This window comes from Leptodactylus fuscus, chromosome 11 (assembly GCF_031893055.1).
Source record: "Leptodactylus fuscus isolate aLepFus1 chromosome 11, aLepFus1.hap2, whole genome shotgun sequence".
NCBI classification, from domain to species: domain Eukaryota; kingdom Metazoa; phylum Chordata; class Amphibia; order Anura; family Leptodactylidae; genus Leptodactylus; species Leptodactylus fuscus.
Genome location: NC_134275.1, coordinates 45,377,793 through 45,397,859, shown reverse-complemented (window position 1 = coordinate 45,397,859; position 20,067 = coordinate 45,377,793). Strand labels below are relative to the sequence as shown.

The window sequence follows — 20,067 nt, the reverse complement described above, 5'->3', positions numbered from 1 at the left end:
ATTGTCCTGCACACAATACACACACTACGGCCGCACATGTACAATGAACACTGTTTATTTCAGCTTATACAAATCCCATATTCCTTCTTCACAGTCATGACATAAAAAGCCTGAGCTGCCGGCAGTTGCATCTCCAGTGTCAGTGAGGTACATTGCTTGGCTCCTCTCCAAATGGATTGGCTGCAAAATAAACCAACAAAGCCGGGTAAAGGAGCCGTGTGTTCATGCCTCAGTGATGTCCTCGCACCCAGACACATGGGCAGGACAGGTGGAGATAGGATTCCTTCTCAGAACTGACAGACTGTGACCATAGAGCAGAGAAGGCATCTCCAAGAAGCGATACAAGAGGCAAAAATCAAGACATACAGAACATGGGGTGTAAATCCTAACTATGTCCTGCACCCCCGGGAAGAAAGGAGTTGCTGCGTGTAATACTACATGCCCCTGTAATGGATGCATTTACAGTTCACCAAGGATTTCAGCAGCTGGACCCAAAAAAGTGTTATCCAGCTATGGGAACCCATAAGCTGAGTTCACACAGAGTTTTTTGGTCTGGATTTTGACATGGAATCGGCCTCAGAATCCGGCTCCAAAGATGTTTCGCATTGACTTCAATGGGAGCCGTTCACTTCTTTCTTTCACTAGCCATTTCTTCCCACTTGCGGAAAAAAGAAGCGAGCCTGCCCTATCTTGCCGCAGATTCTGCGGCGCGACACTCCCTTCAGACTAGGCCCATTCATTTGGGCTTAATTCGGAGGCCATGGGAGGCGTTTTTTGGAGCGGATTCTGAGGCGGACTCCCGCATCAAAATCCAGTCCAAAAAACTCATTGTGAACTCAGCTTTAGAGTCCATACACATGAGCGCAGGTTTTGGTCCATGTGCTTTTCATCATTACATACACACCTATTCATTTCTATGGCCGCATGCACATGACCATGTTTTATTTTTAGATGGGGGCGATAGGACTGAGCCACAAAGAATGGAGCAGATCACCTTTTTGCAGCTTGGTCTGTCTACTCTATTGATAGAGTCGGTGCAAAACAGAACAGCACATGGAAGTCACCAATTGCAGCCGTGTTCACAGGGCTGAAAGCTCAGTTTACTACAAACACATGGTTGAGCAGGCATACTCTGACCTCGAATGTGGAGAGACGCAAGGTGGGGCAGCTGCTAAACCAACCCACTGGTGTACACAGAGCAGAAAGCAAAGGTCCTAATCTAACCAATGGACGAAAGCCAAATAGTTGCTAGGGGTCAGATGGTTGCCGTGTTGACTGTCCCGTCCTGTTCTGCGTCTGTCCACACCAAATGTCAGATCAGGTGACTGTATGTCTTTAACCTCTGTATGGACCTCTATATAAAGAACTACTCACGGTTCTGAAACTGCTGTGCTGTGTAGCGGGTCAGGAGGATTCCAACCCCTTCAATGAGAGCCAATAAAATCCCTCCCATCAGTGCTGAGCCCACCATGGCCAGGGGTCCACCTATAGGAGAAAAGACAGTAGTGCTGCCGTGTACTGGTACAGACTGATAACATGGGGAACACAGTGAGTGGTCTGTCATGAGGCAAATATTAGGGTCACCTTACATTATACTATAGAAAGATCTTGAATGAATCTGGAAGCAATAGGTGTCTTGTATGGAGGGGAGAGAGTGAGCCATTTTAGGCTAAGGTCCCATCTAGCAAAACGCAGCAAAGTGCAGCATTTTCCATTGCATTTTCCTCTGCAGAATTGGATAATTTATCAATTAAAGAGTCCCAGAGAAGCCCTTTAATCTGCCTGTTTAGGACCCCCCTTCAGCTGAGTTCACACAGGGTTTTTTGGTCCGGATTTTGACGCAGAATTAACATCAGAATCCGGCTTTCCTCCACTAGCAGTTTCTTCCTGCTCGTGGGAAAAAGAAGTGAGCTGCCCTATCTTCCCGCGGATTCTGCGGCTGAATCAGCCACGGTGTCTGTGGCGCAAAGACTCCCTCTTGACTAGGCCCATTCAATTGGGCCTAATCCGGAACGGAATGCCGCGATTGGATGCCGATGCACTGCATAGGCATCTAGTCGCGGCTAGCTGCGGAAGGTGTTTTTTGGAGCTGGATTCTGAGGCGGCTTCCCGCGTCAAAATCCGGTCCAAAAAACTCCATGTGAATTTACCCTTCTATTTACTAGCCTGGAGTGCCACCAGCAGAGATGGACTCTAACATTTGGTCTATCTAGCCCATTCATAGATTACATAATTTTCATAACTGGATGGCATGTAACAATATAATTCCACGGAAGCAATCTCCTACATGCCTCACCCTAAATTACACCCCACAAACGGACAGCTAAAACCCCATAGTCCTACAAAACAGCAGCTTGTTGGGTTAGGCTAGGCCCTTTGAATGGATCTGACACGTTCTTAGCAAGTCATGTGAAGGTCAATATACAACATGCGGTACAGTGGGGATCCTGGGAACAAAGAGCACCTCTAAGTGTTGTGTCCTTTATTTTGTGATTTGGACATCTTTGGGTCTCTGAGCCTGTCTTTGGAGTATCCTCACTGACTGTGCTGGGGATGCATGTGCTTTACAGATCCCTGCAGGTCAATGGCAAAAATTCCAATGACAGATTTGGAGAGCCAAAGGTGATCAATGTGTATAGTACATGAGCTCCTTGTAATGATGTGACGTGTAAATGGACCTCTAGGTGTAAACCTGATATCAGACGGCCTCCATGGTAACGTTAGGCATGACTACAAGTACATCACCTTCATAGATCTGAAATAGTGAGGGGTTTCTTACTGCGAGATGCCAGCACTGCCCCAGTCAGTGCTCCGCTGGTGATGGAATTCCAGGGGTCCTCCTTCCCACGAAGCCTCACTAGACCACAGTCAATAGTGGAGAACAAGCCCCCCCACACAGCAAAACTGCCTGTATGGGAGCAGAAAGACTGTGAGAGGCCATAAGGGAGAAGCGGCATCAAATGGGACATCTCAATAAACACACCTCACCTCCAATCTGTGGAGCCCGGATTTTGACGGCGTTCACACTGCCCCGCAGACGATGCTTGATTCCCTAGGAAGAAAGAAAGAAAAAAAAAGAGCTAACATAATAGACCCGCTTGCAATAGCCACTTTTCACCCTTCTGTCCTTGACACAGTGAAGCTTATAGCCCTACAGCATAAGAGATTTGCCATTCAAGAAGGCTAGAAAGCTGGGTGACATCCTCCTGCCATAACTGCATTCACAGCTATACTGGTCATCACACAGGTTTCCCAGAAACAGATCTAAATAAAAAGGTGCAAATGACTAGAACTATAAGTAGGAGATAGGATATACTCACCACCGGAGCATTTCTGAAGCCCTTAATAGACTGAAATACTCCTCCCCCGATGATCCCCATGGTAAACGCTCCACCGCAGTCATCGACAATCCGCCAGGGACTGTGGTAGAAAAATGACAAGACTTTGGAAAGTCCACAGCTAGGAATATAACATAGTGTGATCTGTATAATGGATGTAGAGAATGCCCCCTCTGACAGTACAGGGCCATGAATGAGTACTGCCATGGATGGGGGTGTTCCTCAAAGCCCAACGATGATGCTAGGCTGTTAGGAACATCCTTCTGACAGTGGAGAGATATCAATGGCGAAATTAACAGCACTGACATCTCCAGCCCCCGAGCACATAACAGACAGCACACTGTTGGCTTTCTAGCGGTATATAAAACTGCATATGCCTGAGGACATGAACGGTCCTCTTTAAGGATAGGTCATCAATAATCACATCTGTGCTTTGTGACCGTTAAGGAACTTTGTTCCCCATTCCGCTTTTAAAGCACAGAGAGAAGGGTCCTGAAAGCAGGACTTACCTCTCTTCATTTTTCGGGCAGAAACCCAGCAGACCCTATTATAGACTATGGTAACTGCTTTTTAAGCAGATTGGGTTTCGGTTTCTCTGGTCCCCAACACGTGTTAACCTAGTGTAACTTAATTTGTCTGGCGGGTTCTTCATTGCAGGACCTGGGGTTTCCGAACTGGATCTGGGTCATGTCATTGGACCAGCTCCCATCCCCATTCACTCCTCCTCCTCCCTCCTATAGTCTGTCAGCCCCCATATAACAGGTGAATACAGGAGAGAAGGGGAGGCAGGACAACCTGGAGGACTGGGGCAAGTTCTGATCACATAACCTGGACTTAGAACCCTCAGGTTCTGCAATGAAGAAACGGTTGACCAAAGCAAGTTAAACAGAAGTCTCTGGACAATTCCTTTAAGTTGGGAATGTCATCATTTGGATTGGCCACTGACCATTAGAAATCACCTCCCTACTGATCATGTATTCTAATGGTCTCTGAGGGGAAGTGTTTATGTTCCTTAGCAGCCAATCAGAATTCTCCTTATATTGTCCCACTGCAGTTTAGGAAATAAAAGCTGCACTCTGATTGGTTGTTACTGGTGAGAAGGGTTTCTATAGAGCGTGAGGGCTGCAGACTAATGGCTCTAGTAGTAGTATCAGTGACTGTGTCCACGGAAACTTCTCCCAGAAGCCTCTGTGTCCTGTATAAACTACATTTCCCAGCAACCTCTGCGCTGTAGTACAGACCAGCTCCCAGAATGCAGTGGGGTGTTGGCCTCTATTGCGTCTGCCCCTGTCAAGTCTCCTATAGTCAGCCCCCCGAGTACGGAGTGTGTAGATAGTCAGTAACATTCCCGTCATGCCCCGCGTTACCATGGTTCCCGCACATATTCCTCCATTCTGTTAGGCCAACAGCGGAAGTGACGTCGACAATGATAAAGTCCATTACATCACGTGGGGTTCATGTCCTCCCGTTATTGGCAATGGATGGAACTGCAAAGGAGGTGTGAAACGCATGTCTGTGCGTGTCAGTGACGCCATCAGTCTGCGACCCCCAGAGCCAGGAGAGGAGAAACGCAGGAGCACAGCTGGGTGTGTATGAGCGCTTATTATTGTAACCTGTTGTTGGACTATAAGTACTATCATCCCTGACCAGTGTGGAGTACTATAAGTACCAGCATCCCGCAGCTTGTATCAGCCATTGTAGGGGAACTGCTCTGAAGGTTGTTTATTGGGCTGAGGTGGAAAAAAAATGTTCTTAAAGGGATTTCTGTCTCATAAAGTGGTAGCACTGTACAGTAGGTGAGGAGGAAAGGTTTCTTAAAGGGGTTTCCCTTCAACATTACTATATAGCTCTCTTATTGTGATTGCTCCAGAGTTTTATAGATTTCCTCTAACCATCTTAGTGGTGACAGTGTTTTGTCTTCATCAGTTGCCAATGGATAGGACCATGAAAGTTGGAACTTTCTATGGTCTTGGACAGAAACCTAGCCATGGTGTCCTTATTGTGGCGGCGTTATCTTCTCATACATGTAGTGTCCCTCCTGATAACCAGCCATGATGTCCTTATTGTGGTCGGATTATCTTCTCATACATGTAGTGTCCCTCCTAATAACCTGACCATAATAAGGACATCATGGCTTGTTATCTTCTCATACATGTAGCTTCCCTCCTAATAACCTGACCATAATAAGGACATCATGGCTTGTTATCTTCTCATACATGTAGCTTCCCTCCTAATATCCTGACCATAATAAGGACATCATGGCTTGTTATCTTCTCATACATGTAGCTTCCCCCCTAATAACCTGACCATAATAAGGACATCATGGCTTGTTATCTTCTCATACATGTAGCTTCCCTCCTAATATCCTGACCATAATAAGGACATCATGGCTTGTTATCTTCTCATACATGTAGCTTCCCCCCTAATAACCTGACCATAATAAGGACATCATGCCTTGTTATCTTCTCATACATGTAGCGTCCCTCCTAATAACCTGACCATAATAAGGACATCTATAATATTAATGTGAACTAGACTTCCTGATATGTGTGATCTTTCCTTTTACTAATATTATATGTGCATAGTCCAGTATGTTATGTATGGTGGAGATGTGAACTACTCAGAAATGCCAGCAGTGGAGCTGGAGGGGGTGCACAACCTGCACTTGTTGCAAGGCCCAACAGGTACTTTGAGGATACCAGTTTATCTATGTGTGTATCTATCTGCAGGTTGGTGACTGACAATGCCGCTCCCATTGGCCCTGCAAGCTCGATTGGCAAAGAGAGGGATCCTGAAGCATGTAGAAGCAGGTAGGTTCTAGTATAATCTGTACTGTCAGCTTTATGTACTCCCCAAAAGAGAGCACCTCTTATACTGTTTATCAGCAGCAAATGCCACAGTGGAGGACTTTATCTGTTATATGGGGAACAGTTCTGCGTCTTTCTAAATGCCATTATATGTCAGATCTCTACTCTCTGTCCCCTGATGACAGGTGCAGAGTTTGTAACTAGAGAGAGCGCTGACACACTGTTCCAGACCCTGCCTAGAGTCTAATGGACCAGGAGGGGATTTTGACTCAAACACACAAAAATTAGGAATACTTTTCTTTCTACATTATTAAAGGTGTTCTCCTGGATAATAAAGAGCAATGTAGTCAGAAGGTGGTGGGGGTGGTTATAAAATAAAAATACATGTATACTTCCCTGCATCATCCCCTCTGTTCTTGTGCTAGGCTGGCCATCGTCTCGTTCTTTGTACACCGAGCGCCTAGAGTGGTGATGTCATGTTCGATGAGACCACCGCAGTCCATCACTGTTATACTGCTGGGGGGGGGGGGTGCTGGCTGCAGTAGACCCATTGACGTGACACAGGAAGAGAGGGGAGGATGTAGGTAAATATTATTGCATATTTATTTTACACCCCTCCCATCCTCACTGCATTAATATTTCTGATCCGATATTTCCCCTTTAGCCCCTCTACAGTTCTGAAAGAGCCTGGGACATTGGTCCATGAACACTGTCTCATTAAACAGCTTTAACCCCAGGAGCAGCAGGGGCTGGAGACGAAATCTTAATTGATTTAGAGGTTTCACTGGTTAAAGCGAAGGTGCTGTGGTCAATTCTGAGCACAACACCTAAGTAGTTTTACAGAAAAAAATTAAAAATACGCTTTTTTTCTCCCCCTTGTTAATAAAAAACAAAATGAAAAACAACCCGCACAATTAGAATTACCACATCCATGACAACCCCTAAAATAAAATCAGTATGTTATTTATTCTACCATAAATTCTACCATAAATTTTAAAATTCAGATGCCAGGTTTTATGTTTTCTGATTATGTTGCCTCAAAAACTGATCGATAAGTCTTACCTTATAGGTACAATATACAAGTTCTTGTCAAGCTACATTGATATACAATGTAAGATTGTAGGAATACAGAGAGGGATAAAAGGTTACTGGTCCAAGACTAAAATGTGTTGGATTGCTAAAGGGTTAAAATGCACATAAGGAATCGGAGTGATGTGCCAGGAATATTTATTTCATCCATAAATTTAAAATCTACCAAAAAAAATTTCTGTAGGATTTTTGCAATTTTAAGCTTGAACCTAATGGAATTGTAATCATTTTACATATCTGTAAGCCTCCCTGTTAACCACTCATTCCTGTGCTCCCTCCCCCAGAGCCAGCAGAAGAGGTCATTGCTGAGGACTACGACGATGACAATGTGGACTACGAGGCGACGCGGATAGAGAATCTTCCTCCAAACTGGTACAAGGTGTTTGACCCAATATGGTGAGGACCTTATGTACAGGCTGTGATATGGTCACCTGTGTCTACTGTTCCTAGGGAGGTGACACCATGTTTTGGTACACCTTAGGGGTTATTCACACTTGCGCCCGTGTCTGCCCACCGGGTCTCTGTCCTATTCCCTGGGGAAACTGGATGAGGAGGGCTTATCAGCAGTCAGTTTTAAAACCCATTCAACCCATTTGAATGGGTTTTTTAAGCAAACCGCTGGTGTCCATATGCAGCCTCTCTGCGGGAAACAGGTTTTTTTGCATGGAGACAAAGTCCTGCATGTTCGACTTTGTGTCCATGCAAAAAAAAAAAAAAACGGCTTCCCCGTGGAGAGGCTGCATACGGACACTGGTGATTTGCTTAAAAAACCCATTCAAATGAATGGGTTTTAAAACTGACCGCCAGGAAGCTATCCCCTATCCTGTTTCCCTAGGGAATAGGACGAAGACCCGGTGGGTGGACACAGGGGCAAGTATGAATGCCCCCTGAGACTGTTTGTGGCAGCCCTGCTCCATGCATGTGTTATATACACAAAGACCAAGGAGGCAGAGTCTGTGGTCTGGGAGGATTGCCTGATCTCTTTGGACACTTGGTTCTATTCAGGCAGACATGTGGGTAAAGTATTTTGCTAAGGATGTCCATGAGTAGATGTAGGCTCAGGACGTGAGGTCATGGTAATCCCTGTGCTAATGAGTAGGCTAATATTAGTGATCTCTATAATGATGGTGAAGTCTACATGTTACAGTGTCGCTATTTTCACTAATAAATGGGTCACACAGGGCAATAATGGTAGTCTTGGTACCTTGTACATAGTGATCTAGGCGCTAAAGTGTGATTCGGGGTCTGGTGCAATATTGTGATCCGAGTACTGATGTATGGATTGTGTCTGGTGATAATAGTGATCTCAGCATTGATGTATGGATTGTATCTGCCAATGCTCTTGGTATCTGGCTCTTCCCATGTGTCAGGACATTTGGATCACTTTGTGCTTTGCTTCCTCTACCTAGTGGCCTCCCATATTACTGGAATGTGGAGACAGATCTGGTGTCCTGGTTATCCCCACATGACCCCAACGCTGTCATCATCAAGAGCACCTCTAAACAGAAAGGTATCCACTCTCAATCTCTCCTGAGCTCACTTTGGTTTCTTTATTATATTTTCTTTTATATTTACAGTGAAATTATTGTTTTTAAGACTTGGAGGAGCGACCAGAGAAACCGGAGAGGCCGGAGCGGGAGGAGGTGAAGGAGAGGAGACATATCCGAAGGGAGGAGATCGCTCCATATCCTAAATCTAAAAAAGGTGACTCAGCAGGAAAATATATACAGATTCTGATAGAAGGGTATATAGATGTCAGTATGATCAAAGCTTCTGTCTACACAGGAAAGAGAGAAGAAGAGATTGATCCCATGGATCCCAGCGCTTATTCCGATGCTCCAAGGTAACGTCCAATGCACACTACAGCATAATGAAAAATAGAATTCTAAGCTGTATTATACTCCAGAGCTGCACTCATTATTCTGCTGGTACAGTCACTGTGTACATGCATTAATTATCCTGCACTGATCCTGAGTTACATCCTGTATTATACTCCAGAGCTGCACTCAGTATTCTGCTGGTACAGTCTCTGTGTACATACATTACATTACATTACTTATACTGTACTGATCCTGAGTTATAGCCTGTATTATACTCCAGAGCTGCACTCACTATTCTGCTGGTACAGTCACTGGGTACATACATTACTTATCCTGTACTGATCCTGAGTTACACCCTGTATTATACTCCAGAGCTGCGCTCACTATTCTGCTGCTGCAGTCACTGTGTACATGCATTACATATCCTGTACTGATCCTGAGGTACATCCTGTATTATACTCCAGAGCTGCACTCATTATTATTCTGCTGCAGTCACTGTGTACATACATTACATTACTTATCCTGTACTGATCCTGAGATACATCCTGTATTATACTCCAGAGCTGCACTCACTATTCTGCTGGTACAGTCACTGTGTACATACATTACATTACTTATCCTGTACTGATCCTGAGTTACATCCTGTATTATACTCCAGAGCTGCACTCACTATTCTGCTGGTATAGTCACTGTGTACATACATTACTTATCCTGTACTGATCCTGAGTTACATCCTGTATTATACTCCAGAGCTGCACTCACTATTCTGCTGGTACAGTCACTGTGTACATACATTACATTACTTATCCTGAGTTACATCCTGTATTATACTCCAGAGCTGCTCTCACTATTCTGCTGGTGCAGTCACTGTGTACATACATTACATTACTTATCCTGTACTGATCCTGAGTTACATCCTGTATTATACTCCAGAGCTGCTCTCACTATTCTGCTGGTGCAGTCACTGTGTACATACATTACATTACTTATCCTGTACTGATCCTGAGTTACATCCTGTATTATACTCCAGAGCTGCACTCACTATTCTGCTGGTGCAGTCACTGTGTACATACATTACATTACTTATCCTGTACTGATCCTGAGTTACATCCTGTATTATACTCCAGAGCTGTACTCACTATTCTGCTGGTACAGTCACTGTGTACATACATTACATTACTTATCCTGTACTGATCCTGAGTTACATCCTGTATTATACTACAGAGCTGAGCTCACTATTATGTGTAAATTTTGCTCTTTTAGGGGTACCTGGTCTACTGGACTTCCCAAAAGAAATGAGGCCAAAACTGGGGCAGACACCACAGCAGCAGGGCCCTTGTTTCAACAGAGACCATATCCCAGTCCGGGGGCCGTGCTAAGGGCCAATGCTGAGGCCTCTCGGGCAAAACCCCTGGAATGAGGATGAATTATTTGTGAACCTTCCATGTGTTTCAGCTTTGTACAGTTACCGGCTCAGTGTAATGTTTTGTGTGTGAAATAAACTGTTTTTAAGAAACTGCAAGCTTTAAGAATAGTGAATATGATGCAATCGCCGGGGGCCCTGATGATATATACCCAGGCAGGGGGATTAGGGAGTCTCCAGTAAAACGCCAGTACTACCTCTGGTACAAGCTTTAGAGCAGTGGCCCTCCATATGGGATTTAATTACAACTCCTAGACTGTCAGAGGATGCTGGGTGTTGTAGTTTTCACATATAGACTGATAGTCAGACTGCACCAGGAATGACACCTTATAAAGCTTGTCTGAAGTGTTCCTTTAACTCCTTGGTTAAATGGGTAACAAAGCAATTTGGGGACACGCCCTGTAGGTCACTGTGAGGTGCTGCACTCCATTTAAGGACTTGACTATGCAGATCTTTATTCGGAAATGAAAACAGATGAGCCTATAGATATTTAAGAGCATAGGGTGTAGTCATGTCTATAGGTGGAGCGGCATACAGCCAGTGCACTCACCAACACTACGCTGGAAGATGTAGTCCTCCATTACATACAAGACCTTCTATATATCTCAATAGATTACAGTCCAAAAAGCAATCAGCAGCAACTTTTTAGACATTCTGGGCTCCTTCCACTGGTCCTGTAAATACCACCTACTTCTACATCCCCCCACCCCCTCCTTATCTAGTGAATAAGAAACAGGTGACATTGGTAAAAATCAGAAACAACAAGTTTTAATGAAATGAACAGAATAGAAACAAAAACTGTAAATATTCCAGACAGGTCCAAGAGTTACTGGATGGAAAATTAGGCCGTTAATGTCTACCATAGAGGCTAATGAGGAGTGGAGGAAAGTGGCTGAGCAGTAATACAAGGTGCTGATCCGTTGGTGGGTCAGGGTTACATGGCTGCTTAGGACAAGATGCCACAATAGATGAGAACCCAATGAAGCTTGTCATATCTGCAACTCAACATGGGTAAGAAAAAAGTGCAGGTGACTTAAAGGGGGTGTCCTGCCAATAACACTTCTAATCACACAAGCAGGCGTCCCCTGTGTGAATGGAGCAGCAGTTGGTAAACCTGACCACCACATTATTCATCTCTACAGGACCAACTGATTTTACTCTTAAAGGAGTGAATGAAGTGGTGGTCATGTATGTACATACTACTCCACGCACACAGGGGACCTCAAGACCCACCCTTCCCATGCGATTGCTGGGACCCTTATTCCCTAATCACAGGATAGAGTTAAGTGTTAGCAAGAAACCCCCTTTTTTAGTTTGTGGTGGTCATTGGGAACCCAAAACTGCTGCATATCCAAGTAGCTTTTAGCCTTGTGCTGAGCCCGTGAGGTCAGCCTGGATGAAGAATGTGGTAACCAATAGTGTCCACTAACACTCTTCTGGAGGTGTAAGAAATGCAAAATACAAGAGGAACCGTAAAATAGGACTCCAGAACTGAGCCCCACATGAGGTATGTCAGGGAATGCACACGAGTCCAACTACAGGAACATAGGCATGTCCTACAGTCATCTGGTAAGAATCCAAGTATGCGGATTTATGAGATGGGGTTGTTTTTTCTGGTCAGAATCTTACAGCTTAGCGGATGCCATTATGGGATGGCAGTAATCTTCTCAGTCTACTCATGCTGCACTTGTGTCTTCTGGTTCCTTTTACTATAAGCAAAGAAGAAGAGCTATTGTCTGGTTGTGCCCAGGTTATTGAGGATATCCTTGTGGTTGCTTAGGTCAATGATCTCCAACTTGTGGTTCTCCAGCTGTTGCTGTTTTGCAATAACTGAGAGCCATGGCGGTTGGATATTGATGCCCTAAGGTATGCTGGAACATCCTGGAAGTTCTGCTTGGACTTGAGCCTGGAAGAATCTTCAATGTACAATGGTCTAAGTAAAACTCTAAAACTAGTGTAATATATTGTGATAATCCATATTAAAAATTATTATGGATGAAAGACAGAGCCAAATCTTTGGGTTTATCAAAATTATAGAGTAGGTCAATCAAGATCATGGGACAGGGGTTGGCTGCAGCTCAGTCTTCTGGTTCATACTTTGACAACTTCCTTCGTAGGTCCTTGATCTGTTCATTTTTTCGGGTTAGGATGTCCTTCATGTTACGGTAAGCGCTAGTCTCCTGGAATTTCTTCTCCAGCTCCTTCTCCGCCATGCTTAGCTGCTCGTTGACCCGAAGGAGCTCATGTTTGGTCTTGGTCAGGTTGTCCTCCAGGTTCTTCTGGCTAGCTGTGTGGTCTCCTAGGGTCTTCTGGAATTCTATCTTGAGGTTGGCCACTGTATCCTCCAGCTGAGCGGTGTCTTGTGAAGCCTGGGAGTTCTGCTGGGCCTGTAGATGGCTCTTCATCTCTTTGAGGGCTCGCTCGGCACTGCGCTTGTCGTCCAGGGCAGCAGTCGCTTGGCTCTCCAGGGAGCGGAGTCGGGCACGTAGCTTGTCGTTTTCTTCCTGAAGCCGGGCAATCTGACTATGCAGAAGGTCTGAAGAAGAACCGCCGTCACTTAAAGGGACCAGTCTGGGCTTGTTGGTCTGTGGGGCCTTAGCTGAGGGCCCCAGCTCCTGGCTCTTCTCCAGCTCCGCCACCTGCTCAAGAAGTTGGCGGTTCTCCAGCTCAGAAATGTCGGTGTGTAGTCGGAGGTGCCAGTGCTGGGCCTGGGAGAAGAGCTGCTGCAGCAGGAGCACATTGGTGTGGGCCGAGTTGATGAGCTCTAGCTCCAGCTCACTCAGCACCACGGCCTGCAGGCCGCTCAGCAGCTCGGCCACCTCCTCGGCAGTGTACGTGTCCTCCACCAGCCGGCTCTCCCGCACATCCTGGAAGCAGGAGGACACGCTCTTCAGCCGCAGCAGCCGCTTGGACTGCGCGAATCGCATGTAACTAAGAACCTCTCCGCGATGATGCTCGTTCAGCTCCGCCATCTTGGTTTGCCCGGCAACGTTTCCATGGTTACCTATGCTGTCATCCTCCTTTTATAGGGACGGCTGCCCAAAGTAAAGATGGCGCTAGAAGAAATCTGATTTGCCCAGAAGTCAGTCGCAGAAGATGATTGGTCACATAAGATATTAGCACCGCCCCTTTCGGTGTGCTCTGCGTGAACAGATCAAGCTTTTCATTGGTCAGTTTTCGCCAGTGGTTGGCGTTTCCTGAGCGCTGATTGGTGGGGTGTGACAAGAGCCCGCCTCTTCCGCTGTCGCCTGTGTCTCCTCTCGGGGCAGAGCGAAAATGGCGATGCCCTTGTGTCTGCGGGCACTGAGGCTGTCTGGGGCTACCAGACTACTGAGGACCGCCCCGGCGTACAGGCTTCATACTGCTCCTCGGGCAGCGTCCACGACCCCGACTACAATCAGTCATAGCGCCCCCCATGGGCACGATGACCATGATGAGATCAATGTGTACGACAAGGTAACCGGCTGCGCTGTGTCCCATGTTATGTACTATACATGTTTAGGGGTTAGGTCGGGTAATGGAGTAGACGTCCTTAACAGCCAATCAGGTTCCAGCTTTCATGTAAAGCATATAAGCTGCATTCTGATTGGTTGCTGAGGGTGCTGGCTCTAGTAATGTCAGTGATCATACATGACATTGTAGGGGGTGACTGGCACACAGCCGCGGGGCGTACCAACTGGTATATACAGGGTAATGGACATCATAACTACTAATGTAAAACAGTGGCCTCTGGGAAGACGGTGGAAGATCCCTTTAAGTTTGAGTGGTGAGTAAATGCTCCAAATCCTTCTGAGTGGTCAGTATAATGATAGATCGATCTGGGGACCCTTATGACCACCTTCCTCTATAAGCTAATCCTTTTCGACCAATCAGCTTAGAGGATCTCTTAAAGGGGTTGCAGGTTTGTTCATATTAGTGACTTAGCCACAGGATAGGACATCAGTAAGTGATCAGCAGTGTGAAGAGATCACTATGTGAGAACCCTGACCCCTTCATTGTTTACATCACATGCTGTCTGTTTTATATAGGATAGGTCAAAAATATATAAGTTCTGGAGAACCCCTTTAACATCCCTGCACAGTATATTTAGTTGTGTTTGCGATAGCAGCATCTTCACATACGCAGGGTCTGACTACATGGGGTGTTTGTAGTCTGTTACTGTGGAGACGCAGGGAATCTGCACAGGAGCGATAGAACATATCCCATAAAGGCTTTGCAGAGCACAGAAGTGCAGGGTGTGTGAGCCTTTGCAACCAATTCAGTAATCCTGTGGAGTTGATAGGCCCAATCCCCGCCTCCTTGGTCTTCCCACTGCCAACTCCTTCATAAGTGGCTGATATGGTCAGTCAGAAGAAGTAAAGATCCTCAAATTCATTAAAGGGGGTTTCTAACCCCAAATTGACTTTTCAAATTGATGATCTGTCCACAGGATAGATTATCAGTACTGTTGGGGTCTGACACCTGGACCCTGCACAGATCAGCCTCCTGCACATCACTAGCAGCTTCCAGAACAGCTGGTTTGTATGGGGAGCGGGTGTCAGACCACCATAAATCACATACTGTTGACCTGTCATGTGAATAGCTCAGCAGTAGAGGTCGCCATAACACTTTCACAGACTTGCCATTTAAACACCTAAGCTCTGTCCCCAGACCAGACCACCAGTGTCTGAACAGGGACCAGAGCTGCTGCATGCCATGTGAAATCACTCTGATCGATTATAGTATCTGTTAACCTGTTCCTCACCCATAGCAGGCAACAGGCTAGCTGATTTTGTAGCCAATAAACCGTCTTGCTTTGTACTATTATGACAAGTGTTGGCACTTTAAATATGGCGCCCGCTCAGAAGCAGAGTGGGCATTATAAGTGCCGGGTCTCCGCTGTTTTACAGAGTCTTCTCTGATCGCATCTAAGACCCCCCCGACATAAAATTGGTATCCTTGTCACTTTGACCCTGACCCAAAGAATACAAGGAACATTATACTACTGAGTGAACGGTGAAAAAAAATGAAACCCTAACCTCGCTAGTTATACGCCAGTGGGTAGGGTTGTGGACTTCTTCATACATTTTCAGGAGGAATAACAGAGGAACATCACTAAGCCGTTATAAATATGACCAGGAGCAATTCAGAGATGTACTAAAATGGGGGAGTCTGAGAAAGTGAGAGGCCGCTTTCCGGTGCGCCTGAGTATATACCAGGCTGCAGCGCTCTGTGATTTCACAGTTTGCCCATGTGATGGCATGTGGGGGAGTGGTTGGGAATAAGTCGCTGTGTTGACTGTTTAACCCCTGAGATGCCACAGCCAAGGATCAACCTGTCACTTTAGTATAAATGAAGGGAGGAGGCTTAGCTAGTTTGACCCCTATCATTGGGGCTACCAGTGATGTGAATGGGCATCCCTGACTATGTATACTCGTGGTTAGAAATGTTATGCTTCTGAACTCCATAAGGCAGGCCGCTAAAATGGAAAGCAATAGACCCTTGCACATCCGTGTTATGGGGCCCAGATTTTAGAGCATCCCCTTCTTGGCCTTGCACTGATTGCAGTTGCCACTTCCAGCAGCAGGGGGCAGTGCGCATCCATCCTATGAGAGGCAGTCATGGAGCGATTAATGTGCTCATTCCTCGACTCCCCCTCCTCCCTCTTCTTTAGTTCTTAGTTCGGTCTCCCTGTAGCGGAGCGTTCTTTCTCTGCAGCGGCCTCTATTGTGTGCTGCCTCCTCATTAGCAGCGCTCCCTTTGTTCGGTGGCTGCATAGGCTCCTCTCACCCCTGCGCTCAGCCCCCGTGTGATGAGAACATATAATGGCACCTGCTGCTTTCATGTCTCCTGTTTATCTGTCTGTAGACTGAGGCTGCTGGGCCCAAGAGTTTACAGTCTAAGTGACACATTGGCGCGGTATAAAACTGGTTGACTGCACTGTATACAGTGGCTTTAACCCTTTCTTTAGTCCTAGGTCCCACCTGTCGGCTATTTTCTTGTACCCCATAGCTGTGACATTTGCTCCCTATGTTTTCTCTTCTTTTCCAGAACCCAGACTGGCACGGTTTCAGCGATGACCCGGAACAAGATGTCCGGAACATGCGGATGGTCTTCTTCTTTGGCATTTCAGTCTGTCTTGTGCTGGGAACCATATTTATCTACTACTCTCCGGAGAGGGGGTGAGTGCCCTGTTGCTTATCTTTCTGTATAACCTCATTGCGCCCCCCTACACCTCCCCCCCTCACCAAACTCTAAATACAATAAAGCGCTCACTTGGCGGCCATTATTCCCTCAGCATTCATATCCCCGTCACTTACTCATCTCTGAGGGGGAGAATATATTGCAGTTATAAGTCTTCTCCTGACAGACGCTTGCAGATAATGCTCTATCGCTGCTGGAGTGACGGAGGGTACCCCCTCCTTCTTCTGCCCCAGTTGGGGGGTGGTGGGTAGATTGGAAGCAAACCCCCGTGGACCTGCATGGCTGCGGAGTGACTATATATAGCTGCTAATTGCTTGTTCAGGAGACTGTACCGGAACAGGGTCTGATAACTGGGACAAGGGACAGATGTGGGGGTCACGTGTCCTCCCGTCACTGTCACTTCACTCTTGGTACAGATGTATTTAGGCTTGTGGAGTGATTAGCGTGATGGCTCAGGTAAGGGCAGCCGCTCACTTGCAGGATATGGCTGTACGGCGGGACCATGATCCCTAAGGGAGCGTCCTAATGAGCTCAGATCAATTATTCATTACCACACTGAGCTGGAAGAAGACCATAGGGCGGCATGCCTCACCCCAAGCAGTGCCAGCAGCGCACACCAGAGAGGCACCTACCCCTCATCACTGCACTTCCTGCTGGACCCCCTTCTTATAAGTATCAGCAACAGGTGCACGCACACATCTGCTCTGAAGGTTTTGGGTCCACATGTCCGCTGCCAGCGTAGTGCAGCTTAAGAGACTGGAAGTATTCACTGGGAAGATGCAGGAGGACTTGCAGGCCCTTGTTCTCCTGATTGATGAGAGTACCAGTGGACGGACCCTCAGAAATCTGTCTTTTGCCATTGTAAAAAAACAAAGCTCATTTAAGGATACATAGTGTGAACTACATGAAGAGACCCCCGCAGATGATGCCATAACTGCATAGCGGCCCTCCCACAGATGATGCCTTACTTGCTCAGATCTCTCCCCACAGATGATACCATACCTGCAGAGCCCCCCCTCCACACACACACACACGCAGATGATGCCATACCTACAGAGAGCCCCCTCCACAGATGATGCCATACCTGCAGAATTCCTCACCATTTGTGATCCCTGCTGTCAGCTCCCCATCACACAGGGCACTTTAGATATGAAACAATTGGCAGATCCCACTAAAATCTGTCTGACCCATCTAGATGCCTCTGCACCCCATGAACCAGGAATTATGGGCCTGAGTGAGATCCCAGAGCTACAGGATATCAGATAGATGCAGCATTGGGGGTGGGATAATAAGGTGTTGGAGGGGCTGCTGTTTTCTGCCTCGCCGTGGGAGTTCGACATGTTGTGGCTGAGGCTTACATCGGAGGTGAGGAAGCTGTTAATACGCTCTAATGAGTGTCAGCAGCTGCCAGAAATAGCGCCTGAACTTAATAATTCTCTCTCAGAAAGCAGCGAAACAGAAAACGTGTGTGTACAGGAGGCTGTGACGTTACACGGGAGGCAGCAGGACCCTCACACCCTCACGACTCTCCTTTACACCCCGCCCCCCTCTGACAACTCTTCTTTACACTGTGCCCCCCTCTGACAACTCTTCTTTACACACACCCCCACTGACAACATTTACTCCCCCCATGCATTGCAACATGTTTCTACCCCTCTCTTCTGTTGCTCTGTTCCTTCTATCACTCTTTTTTTTTACGTTCACACTCTCATCTCTCCGATGTCTTCCTACAGGATGAGGGACTGGGCTCGCAGAGAAGCCGAGCGGCAGATAAAGAGGAAACAGGCGCTGGGTCTGCCTCTCATCGAAATGAACTACTATGACCCCAAGAGCATAGTGCTGCCCCCCGAAGACAAATAGTCACCCCTTTCCCCATGATTTGTCTCTGCTCTAGTTCAATAAAGTATGTGTTACCTATGTATTCTGCTGTCATGATTTGTAAAGAGTGGCAACCAATATGGCCGCTGTGGCAGAGACCTTTGCTTTCCAACTTTGTACTACTTTTGGAAGCGATAAAACTTCTCTTAATTGTTTGCGGTCTGACGGCCATGATTCGTATCCTGCCCAGACTTCACCTCATTACCCGCAGAGACCATGCGACCTAATGTGGTAATGTACTAATGTTACTTGGGATGATGAATAGAGAAGGATACGCTGCGGGGGATGGGCGGCAGACGTGTCCATTACCGAGAGCTGGATACTTGTGGAAGCTTTAGACACCACAGTTTAATCTTGTCCCATAAATCTCTCTCTGTGACGCCTCTGGAGCTTATGGAAGGTAAACGGTGTCGTCAGCCTACATGGTAATCTGGAGGGGGATTATAGCACAACTGTGTGCAGGGAAGGTGGCCATATTGGGTGCTGGGCCCACTGGCAGACTTCACGGTGAGCACAGAAGGGGGTGAAGCTCACCTTTATTGTCACATGGGTGTCTAATAAATGCCTCTATACCTGAGGAATGTTACTGAGAGGGGGTGGGTGGACTTTTGCAACTCCCTTTTCAGTTCATTCTTAGCCAGTAGGTCTTAAGGAGGCCGTGGTAGACAACATGGCTAGAAGGAACTTACTGCTTGTGTCATACTAGACTTCTAGGAAGGAGATACGTGATGGAGGCTGGGCTTGTAAAAAAAAAAAAGTGGACAATTCCTTTGTGTGGAGACCTGCTTGGGGACGATGGGACTACATGCTGGCCTCTGGAGATGATGTAGAAGGTGAAGAGTGCGGAAGAGAGAAGAAGCAGCAGTAGAGTCCTCATTAAAATTGCATGTGGCTTTGCCATGACCGCTGAATTACTGCATTCTTAGTCAATTTTGGAACTACTCCCCCCATCATCAGATTGAGACTCTCTACCCCAGTGATGGCTTGTGGAGTATTACTGGAACTTGTAGTTCTTTGATGATTGGTGCGTGACCCAACCAAGGCAGTTGCAGGTGTGGTCAGCTATGTTGGGAGTAGTAGTAGTTCCACAAGAGCCGGATAGGCTTGTGATAAGATCTGCACATCTGGAGAGATGTTACATTAATGGTCACATCCACCCCCTCCCTGTCATCCTGGCAGGGAAAGGGTTACTGAGCTGCGGGGATTTGAGTCTAAATCTGTGGGTTAAAAAGGCTAAGAGCTCATGTAATCCATGTAGGGAGGGGGCGCTGCGGCTGAGCAACTCCCAGCATGGTGCCTCCTTCTACCTCACTACACCTGACCATGACCTCAGCACACCCTACACATCAATGGGCACTGCCTGTCCCTGACCTCTGGCCCCCCTGGGAGGGGAGATGCGGGTAGGGGGCTCATGCAATCCCATCAATGGCTTTATCAAATTCTCAAGGACGAGCTCAGTGACAGGTGCTGGACTTGGGGAGATGGTTGGGGTGTTGCCATGGTAACATCTCTAACCATTCTGCATCTCA

At 46.8% G+C, this 20,067-nt stretch overlaps 4 protein-coding genes across 4 annotated transcripts; 2 read left to right on the top strand and 2 right to left on the bottom strand.

Moving 5' to 3' along the window:
* Positions 1-33: 33 nt before the first annotated feature.
* TIMM17B (translocase of inner mitochondrial membrane 17B) lies at positions 34-4,770 on the bottom strand. The gene is made up of 6 exons (XM_075259979.1): positions 4,706-4,770; positions 3,321-3,420; positions 2,989-3,052; positions 2,780-2,908; positions 1,375-1,485; positions 34-180 (listed from the first exon to the last, which is right to left on the bottom strand). Exons 1-6 carry the CDS (start codon positions 4,729-4,731, stop codon positions 140-142), a joined length of 471 nt encoding a protein of 156 aa, XP_075116080.1. The 5' UTR covers positions 4,732-4,770; the 3' UTR covers positions 34-139.
* Positions 4,771-4,885: 115 nt separating this feature from the next.
* Positions 4,886-10,576, top strand: PQBP1 (polyglutamine binding protein 1). The gene is made up of 7 exons (XM_075260573.1): positions 4,886-4,924; positions 6,068-6,148; positions 7,519-7,630; positions 8,644-8,744; positions 8,831-8,938; positions 9,020-9,077; positions 10,318-10,576. Exons 2-7 carry the CDS (start codon positions 6,082-6,084, stop codon positions 10,472-10,474), a joined length of 603 nt encoding a protein of 200 aa, XP_075116674.1. The 5' UTR covers positions 4,886-4,924; positions 6,068-6,081; the 3' UTR covers positions 10,475-10,576.
* A 688-nt stretch (positions 10,577-11,264) lies between these two features.
* On the bottom strand, positions 11,265-13,455 carry LZTFL1 (leucine zipper transcription factor like 1). The gene has a single exon (XM_075259011.1). The coding sequence runs from the start codon at positions 13,447-13,449 to the stop codon at positions 12,556-12,558; it is 894 nt and encodes a 297-aa protein (XP_075115112.1). The 5' UTR covers positions 13,450-13,455; the 3' UTR covers positions 11,265-12,555.
* Positions 13,456-13,718: 263 nt separating this feature from the next.
* On the top strand, positions 13,719-18,579 carry NDUFB11 (NADH:ubiquinone oxidoreductase subunit B11). The gene is made up of 3 exons (XM_075258946.1): positions 13,719-13,933; positions 16,508-16,638; positions 18,394-18,579. The coding sequence occupies exons 1-3, from the start codon at positions 13,754-13,756 to the stop codon at positions 18,518-18,520; spliced, it is 438 nt and encodes a 145-aa protein (XP_075115047.1). The 5' UTR covers positions 13,719-13,753; the 3' UTR covers positions 18,521-18,579.
* The last annotated feature ends 1,488 nt before the right edge of the window (positions 18,580-20,067 follow it).

Coding starts and splice junctions, on each gene's coding strand:
- TIMM17B (XM_075259979.1), bottom strand. CDS start 4,731: ATGGAGGAATATGTGCGGGAACCATG. Junction 2,909..2,988: donor CCGGGCTCCACAGATTGGAG/GTGAGGTGTGTT, acceptor GCTCCCATACAG/GCAGTTTTGCTGTGTGGGGG. Junction 1,486..2,779: donor GGCAGTGCTGGCATCTCGCA/GTAAGAAACCCC, acceptor TTTCTCCTATAG/GTGGACCCCTGGCCATGGTG.
- PQBP1 (XM_075260573.1), top strand. CDS start 6,082: ATGCCGCTCCCATTGGCCCTGCAAGCTCGATTGGCAAAGAGAGGGATC. Junction 8,745..8,830: donor GAGCACCTCTAAACAGAAAG/GTATCCACTCTC, acceptor ATTGTTTTTAAG/ACTTGGAGGAGCGACCAGAG. Junction 9,078..10,317: donor GCTTATTCCGATGCTCCAAG/GTAACGTCCAAT, acceptor TTGCTCTTTTAG/GGGTACCTGGTCTACTGGAC.
- LZTFL1 (XM_075259011.1), bottom strand. CDS start 13,449: ATGGCGGAGCTGAACGAGCATCATCGCGGAGAGGTTCTTAGTTACATG.
- NDUFB11 (XM_075258946.1), top strand. CDS start 13,754: ATGGCGATGCCCTTGTGTCTGCGGGCACTGAGGCTGTCTGGGGCTACC. Junction 13,934..16,507: donor AGATCAATGTGTACGACAAG/GTAACCGGCTGC, acceptor CTTCTTTTCCAG/AACCCAGACTGGCACGGTTT. Junction 16,639..18,393: donor TACTACTCTCCGGAGAGGGG/GTGAGTGCCCTG, acceptor GTCTTCCTACAG/GATGAGGGACTGGGCTCGCA.